The sequence below is a fragment of the Citrus sinensis genome, chromosome 1 (assembly GCF_022201045.2).
Source record: "Citrus sinensis cultivar Valencia sweet orange chromosome 1, DVS_A1.0, whole genome shotgun sequence".
NCBI lineage: Eukaryota > Viridiplantae > Streptophyta > Magnoliopsida > Sapindales > Rutaceae > Citrus > Citrus sinensis.
Genome location: NC_068556.1, coordinates 19699891 through 19708185, shown reverse-complemented (window position 1 = coordinate 19708185; position 8295 = coordinate 19699891). Strand labels below are relative to the sequence as shown.

The following is an 8295-nucleotide window of genomic DNA, read 5'->3' as shown; positions in this document are numbered from 1 at the left end:
TAATACCCAGAGAAGCCACTTTATACAATCCCTTAACCGCTAAATGAAAACGGATTAACTGATGTTCATTTTGCAGGTTACTGGAGACAAACGGCTAACCTTTTATTTCAAACGGTTACCCGATAACATCCAGAAACGTTACTTCATGCAAGTCCTTAACCGTTTAGTATAAGCGGATAACAAATGCTCATCTTGCAGGTCTCTGGAAGTTAACGGCGAAAGGGCAATCGTAAACGGCAAACCGTTTATTTTAAAATCTGGCCCAACGGTAACTTTGACAACCGAAACGGTTAACCGTTTAAGGTTAACGGCGAACCGTTTTCTGTCCGACAGTTTGAATCTCTCTTCCCTTATCATTTTATATTGTGATCATCTTAATTGTTATTGCTTTGAATTTGAGTTATAATTGCATTAAGATTTTCTTTAATATTGAACAATTTTTTAGAATCCCAATTCACCCCCCCTCTTGGGTTGCTTACTTGTATTTCAAAAATTCACGAAACCGGCAGGCCGGATTGGTTCCAGAGAGCTCTGGAACGATTCCGGCTAGCCGGTTGGAGCGAGCCGGCAGGGCGGATTCGTGCTAGAGCACTCTGGCACGAATCCGGCCTGCCGGTTTTGGACAACCGGCATGCCGATTTCGTGCCAGAGTAGAGAGATAAAATTCACGAAATCGGCTTGCGGGTTGGCCACAACCGGCAAGCCGGATTCGTGCCAGAGGCCTCTGGAACGAATCCAGCTTGCCGGTTTCGGCCAACCGGCAAGCCGGTTTCGTGATTTTAATCTTTCTGCTCTGGCACGAACCGGCATGCCGGTTGTCCGAAACCGGCAGGCCGGATTCGTGCCAGAGAGCTCTAGCACGAATCCGCCCTGCCGGCTCTCTCCAACCGGCTAGCCGGATTCGTTCCAGAGCTCTCTTGCACGAATTCGGCTTGCCGGTTCGCACCAACCGACTAGCCGGTTTCGTTCCGTAGCTCTCTTGCTCGATACTGGCTATCCGGTTTGATAAATCTATACGATAAACAGCAAACATGTGATTACAAGCGGTATACCGATTTATCTTTGGAAAATATTTTGCCATTACAATTAAATACATGGTTCAAAAAAACTTCAATTAAATACATGTCTTTCGAATAGTGAAAAGCTTCAATTAGATACATTACATGCTTTCCAATTAGTGAAAAGAATTGTCTCCAGGCCACATATCAGAGTGCATGGTGGGATATGGAAGAAATGTGAAGGTATTACTTCCCATCGATGGTGGCATTGATGAATTATTCCACAAGTGATCTGTGGATTCAGAGCACGGTTGAGAACTACTCCCACATTCATTTTGAGTTTCTATTTCATATGAGGCTTCACTGTTGTAGAATGAAAAATGTTCACTCGAGCGAGCTAATATAGATGTACCCCAACTGTCGTTGTTAGCAGCATTGGCTTCGCTACTCCTGCAAATAATCAATCGTGAATAACACTTAATATTGAGACCATAAATGGATCAAACAGTCAAAGACAAACATAAAAACATATTAAATACCTCGCGCTATTACTGGCAATAGGACATCTTCTTGCTGTATGGCCAGGCTGTGTACAAACGCTACACTTCCTGTTGTTTGAAGGGGATTTTTTTAATCTTGTCGCACCACCTTTTGTCCTGACCACAACTGGATCTAGTACCGTGGATTTTGTTTGTGGACCGTATACAGAACTTTGATGGCAAGTTCTCTGTCCTCCAAACAGTTCTTGAAATTTTGATGTCAATTGATTGATCGCAGCTAAAGCTTCTTTATATGAGTGCTCGTTTTTTGCCGCATAGAAACACATTTTGTTAGTTGCGGTGCTCAAAGAACTGAATCTAGCAACATCGGAAATCTCACTATCAACTTGTGATCGGGCTAAGTTGCACGATGTATAATCCTTCGCCTTTTTTGTCCACCGATGAAGAATCATATTATCAGGGATGTTTCTAAATTGTTCCACTTTCATGACATGAAACATGTGTCGACATGGGATTCCAGCAGAATCCATCATTTGACAAGAGCAATCGATTTTGTTAGTGGGTTTATTATATACCACTGTCCACTTTATGTCTACGTTCCCAAATTGTGTCAGCGTGTAGTAGTTAGTATCAGTGCAGTTCAAGGCTTCAAACTGAATCAAAGTGGCTTCTTGACGAATTTCTTCCCTAATCCAATGAAATACGCTAATTGGGAAAACATTTGTAGCATGCTTTTCTAGGCTGCGTAAGTGTGTGGTCAACACAGGAGTACTAAATTTTGTTTTAAACTCATCTTGAACTTCGGTGGTTCGAATGTTGCGGAGTGCGCGATCAATTTGTAGCACAAATTCATATAATTTTAACCTGTACTGTAGAAAACGATTGAGATAACAATGAATACTTTCACACCGTTGAGTGCTTCGCATACCAGCAAAAAATGTTCCTTTAAGAAAAGCTTCGGCCCATTTATGTCGCTTTGCATACATTTGTTTAACCCAACCATGTTCGTGTAGCTTAAACTCATCAACTAAAGCAAACCACCGCTGGTCAAATTCACCTGCACTCATGCCTGTCAACATAAGATCACGAAATTTACGAGTGAAGTCTTCGTTTTTAATATTTGCTTGTGCATTTCTCTCTAAATGCCAGCAACAAAGACGGTGAGTAGCTCCAAAAAAAACTGTCTTAATAGCCTTTGCCATTGCTTTATCGCCATCAGTAATCACGGACTTCGGCTTTCGATTACCCATAGCAGACAAAAAAGTTTGGAGTAACCATGTGTATGATTCAACGGTCTCATCGCCCAATAGGCCAAATCCAAAAACTGTAGTCCTACGATGATGGTTAGTGCCAACAAGGGTCACAAGTGGTTTCTGATATGCATTAGTTTTGTATGTCGCATCAAACGCCAAAACATCACCGAAGCATTCATAATCATACCGTGCCATGTAGTCGGTCCAAAACAAGTTTCTTAACCTATTTTCATCATCTAATGTGTACTCATGATATAGACCAGGATCATTATCAGATTTTGCCGTGAAATATGCTATAGTTGCCACGGAATCAGTATCACCAATTTCAGCACTTCTATCTGCATCTAATCTATTTTGCAAATCCTTACGCTTGAACCTGAGATTATGTGAACCCCCAACTTGATCACCCATGTAATCCACAACTTGGCATGTCTTCACGCCAACATGCCTCAATGCCTTAGCTTGAGCAAGATCTCCTTCACTAACATGTCGATGTGAACGAAGGAGATGTACTTCATTCGGAGAAGTCAACGGATGATTGTGCTCAGTTTTAAATTCTGTCACAGTAAACTTGCCACTAGAATTGTCGTAATTCACTCGAAATGATGCTTTACAACCCGTACGCGTTATTGGTCTTGGTTCCCGCACTCTATTATCATTTGCCAAATATTTTTCAGCCCTATATCCTTCCAAATTACAAACCCACCGACGGATCGTAGTTTGTCCAGACTTGGAACGACGAAGCTCATTTTTTCTAACACTAAAACCAACCAATCTTGAATAGTTCATGTACCATGCATCTGCATCTTCTACTGAATCAAACTGAGCTCCAAGTACATTGGTCCAAGGTAACTTAAGATTATCAGAGGATTTACTCATCTGTAAATCTTGAAAGGTAATAGCACGAAATTTAACAAAACAAATAAAATACAGTGATCAAAATACAATGACAATGGGTATATTTGTAAAAATCAATCCACATTCATCCAACATCAGTTTAATGTAATTCATATATTAAAAAATAAAAATAAAATTGAGATAAAAAAAATATTTAAGTCATAAACACTTACTTGAGAAACAACACTGAGATTTTGCAATGGCTGAAATTTGCACCTGTAGTAGCTATGCAGGCGAAAGAAAATGTTGATCTAAGGTGAGTGAGTTATGGTAGGTAGGTGGCATTTAAAATGGAAATATATATATATATATATATATATATAAATAGGTATATTTATGAAGGAATGAACAATGCCATTAATTGGTTCAATAGTTAGTGAGTTATAAATGCAACAATAAATATACTATAGAGTAGGTGCAAAAAATTAATACATTTCGAAAATACGTACATGGAACATTAAACAACAAACACGAAACATCTTACTTAAATTATGCAACAGCAAACATAAAATATGAGTACCTCAATAACAGTGAACATACAACGTAAAACATGAAACATAGAACATCAAACATGAAACATAGAACGTAAACATGAAACGGGTGCAAAAAAAAAAAATTCCGGGGTATTTTGAAAAATCAGTACATGAAACATTGCACAACCAACATGAAACATATCACTTAAAATATGCAACAACGAACATAAAATATGAGTCCCTCCGTAACAGTGAACATGAAACATAAAACATGAAACATAGAACATCAAACATGAAACAAAGAACGTAAACATGAAACGGGTGCAAAAAAAAAAATTCCGGGGTATTTTGAAAAATCAGTACATGAAACATTGCACAACCAACATGAAACATATCACTTAAAATATGCAACAACGAACATAAAATATGAGTCCCTCTGTAACAGTGAACATGAAACATAGAACATCAAACATGAAACATAGAACGTAAACATGAAACGGGTGCAAAAAAAAAAAATTCCGGGGTATTTTGAAAAATCAGTACATGAAACATTGCACAACCAACATGAAACATATCACTTAAAATATGCAACAACGAACATAAAATATGAGTCCCTCCGTAACAGTGAACATGAAACATAAAACATGAAACATAGAATATCAAACATGAAACATAGAACATCAAACATGAAACATAGAACGTAAACATGAAACGGGTGCAAAAAAAAAAATTCCGGGGTATTTTGAAAAATCAGTACATGAAACATTGCACAACCAACATGAAACATATCACTTAAAATATGCAACAACGAACATAAAATATGAGTCCCTCCGTAACAGTGAACATGAAACATAAAACATGAAACATAGAACATCAAACATGAAACATAGAACGTAAACATGAAACGGGTGCAAAAAAAAAAATTCTGGGGTATTTTGAAAAATCAGTACATGAAACATTGCACAACCAACATGAAACATATCACTTAAAATATGCAACAACGAACATAAAATATGAGTCCCTCCGTAACAGTGAACATGAAACATAAAACATGAAACATAGAACATCAAACATGAAACAAAGAACGTAAACATGAAACGGGTGCAAAAAAAAAAAATTCCGGGGTATTTTGAAAAATCAGTACATGAAACATTGCACAACCAACATGAAACATATCACTTAAAATATGCAACAACGAACATAAAATATGAGTCCCTCCGTAACAGTGAACATGAAACATAAAACATGAAACATAGAACATCAAACATGAAACATAGAACGTAAACATGAAACGGGTGCAAAAAAAAAAATTCCGGGGTATTTTGAAAAATCAGTACATGAAACATTGCACAACCAACATGAAACATATCACTTAAAATATGCAACAACGAACATAAAATATGAGTCCCTCCGTAACAGTGAACATGAAACATAAAACATGAAACATAGAACATTAAACATGAAACAAAGAACGTAAACATGAAACGGGTGCAAAAAAAAAAATTTCGGGGTATTTTGAAAAATCAGTACATGAAACATTGCACAACCAACATGAAACATATCACTTAAAATATGCAACAACGAACATAAAATATGAGTCCCTCCGTAACAGTGAACATGAAACATAAAACATGAAACATAGAACATCAAACATGAAACAAGAACGTAAACATGAAACGGGTGCAAAAAAAAAAATTCCGGGGTATTTTGAAAAATCAGTACATGAAACATTGCACAACCAACATGAAACATATCACTTAAAATATGCAACAACGAACATAAAATATGAGTCCCTCCGTAACAGTGAACATGAAACATAAAACATGAAAAATAGAACATCAAACATGAAACATAGAACGTAAACATGAAACGGGTGCAAAAAAAAAATTTTTGGGGTATTTGAAAAATCAGTACATGAAACATAAAACATAAAATATGAAACTTAGAATGTTAAACATGAGATAAATTTCATAGAAAATGAATAAAATTTTTGTCTTTTTATTAACACACATTTTATTTTATTTTTAAAAATATTTATAATAAAAAATATTTTTTTTCATTTTTACTTTACTTATCATTTTTTACTTGTTATTATTATTATTTTTTAAATATTATTCGTTTTAAATATTTTTTTTTTTAATTTATTTAAATAAAAAAAACATATTAATGGCAGCAACCGGCTGTAATACCGGTTGCTGCCAGTCAAAAAAGTTGTTTGGCTGCCAGATGGCAGCCAAACAACAAAGGGGTCAATAAATTGACCCCCTCTATGATACAGGGACTTTGAGTCCCTGTATCATAGCCATGTCCCTGCCTCCAAGGCAGCAATTTCCAATATTAGCATAACGTCGCGGGCGGGCCGCTGAAATAGGTTCGACTATGGACCACCGCCTACTTCTCGTGCGGGTCACCCTTTTTTAAAACGCAGACAAAATAAGATCAAACGACAGTAAGAAATTTTAGAATCCCACAAGGCACGAGCTGGCGAGCTGCTCCTTGCCGGCTGGCGTGTCAGATTAAGCGCGTATAGCCGTATACTGCACCTGGGGTCGGTGATCACGTGCGTTTGTTGTCCGGAAAGAGGCAGGGAGGATGGCTCTGAAACAGTGAAACCGAGTACTCTCCGAAGTTTCGTCTTCGGAATTTACGCCAATCTTGGCCGTTGATTGTGTGGAAAGTAGGCGATTTCGCGTCCGTTGATTTGGCGATTTTTTTTTTTGGGCTAATTGGTGAAAATGAAATTCCAATGTAATAATGAAACATATTATTGCGCAATCCAGAAGATGAATATGGCTCTTTCCGTTTTTGTCTTTTTCATTTTTCCTGGAAACTGTGATTCCATGAATATGGACATTGAATGTAAACAAGTTGAGTCCACTTGGTCGTTGAATATTTGGAGCATAAATTTGATTGATTAATTAACTAATTAATTAATTAATTGCTGTCATGTCAAACGAAAGATAGCTAAAACTTGTTCCTCAAGTCCAAAAAGAACAGAGGAAAATGTTCATATTTATTACATAGGATTGGAAAATCGACTACGGGAAAGTCGGGGTACATCCGTAAAATACAAGGCTCCGGTCAGGGATGGATTCACATACAAGCTAGCGTGCATAATTAATCCTGTTTAATAAAAAATTCTTTCATTTTCATTTTAATTTTTTAAAAATTTTGTTTAATTGAAGATGAATTTTATAATAAAAAAATTTGATATTGGGTCGATTATATAAATTATTAATTTTTACTATAGTTTTATCGCCAATGAACTAAATTCTAGATACATTCTTAGTTATGATCAATGGAGAAAACCTGTGGTACAACTGTGGTACCGTGCCACAGTTGTATCCAGCCGTTGGATGCCAGTGGATCTCACTCATTCAAGTGCATCCAATGATTGGATGTAACTGTGATACCGTACTACAGTTGCACCGTAACTGAACCCTGATCAATGGTTATTAAATGAGAATGTAAAAAGAAATCATTATACGTCATTTACAGTTATAAATACGCACACGTAACCTAAATACAACCTATATTAACAATTTACATGAAATTTAATTTAATTTTATAGTTGTATTATATCAAGAGCTCGTTTGAAATCATTTTTAAAAATAATAATTTTAGTGTTTAGTAAATAATTTTAGAAAGTACTGCAATAGATTTTAAAAAATAAGAAATGAGAAACTTTTTAAAATCAGATTTAGTAATTAATTTTATACTTAATATGTATAATCAGTTTTTTGAAGTTATGATTGAGAGATTTACGAAAATGGGGACTTTCCTTTCTCATCGTTGCTATCAAGTTGCGTACATCAGCATCAAGGTATTTGATGACGGTGGTGATTCCAAACACAAAAAACTACATTAATAGTTGAGTTGCACTTAATTATTCTCTCTTAACTGTACGGCCAAGTCACGATCCACCACCTCTGAACGCGCGGGCATAATACTCTTCATTTTGAAGTTTAAACCGCCTTACTTGACATCAGTTTTAACCTCTTTTTGTTTAAAGCAATATCTTAAAGTACAATTAAAGTAATTTTTTAAGATCTTTTCAAACTATTTTATATTTGAAGATTTTTTATTTTTAAAATGGTGGCAAGTTTAACTAATTCATAAATTCATTTAGTTAATTTTAGACACCAAATTGCTCGTACGGAGTTGTTTTGGATTA

The 8295-nt window shown here is 36.0% G+C and overlaps 1 protein-coding gene across 1 annotated transcript; it reads right to left on the bottom strand.

The window, feature by feature from the left end:
• Window positions 1-583: 583 nt before the first annotated feature.
• Window positions 584-3630, bottom strand: LOC107177922 (protein FAR1-RELATED SEQUENCE 5-like). Its single transcript, XM_052444197.1, has 3 exons — window positions 1538-3630; window positions 1249-1448; window positions 584-1011 (listed from the first exon to the last, which is right to left on the bottom strand). The coding sequence occupies exons 1-3, from the start codon at window positions 3628-3630 to the stop codon at window positions 584-586; spliced, it is 2721 nt and encodes a 906-aa protein (XP_052300157.1).
• Window positions 3631-8295: the final 4665 nt, after the last annotated feature.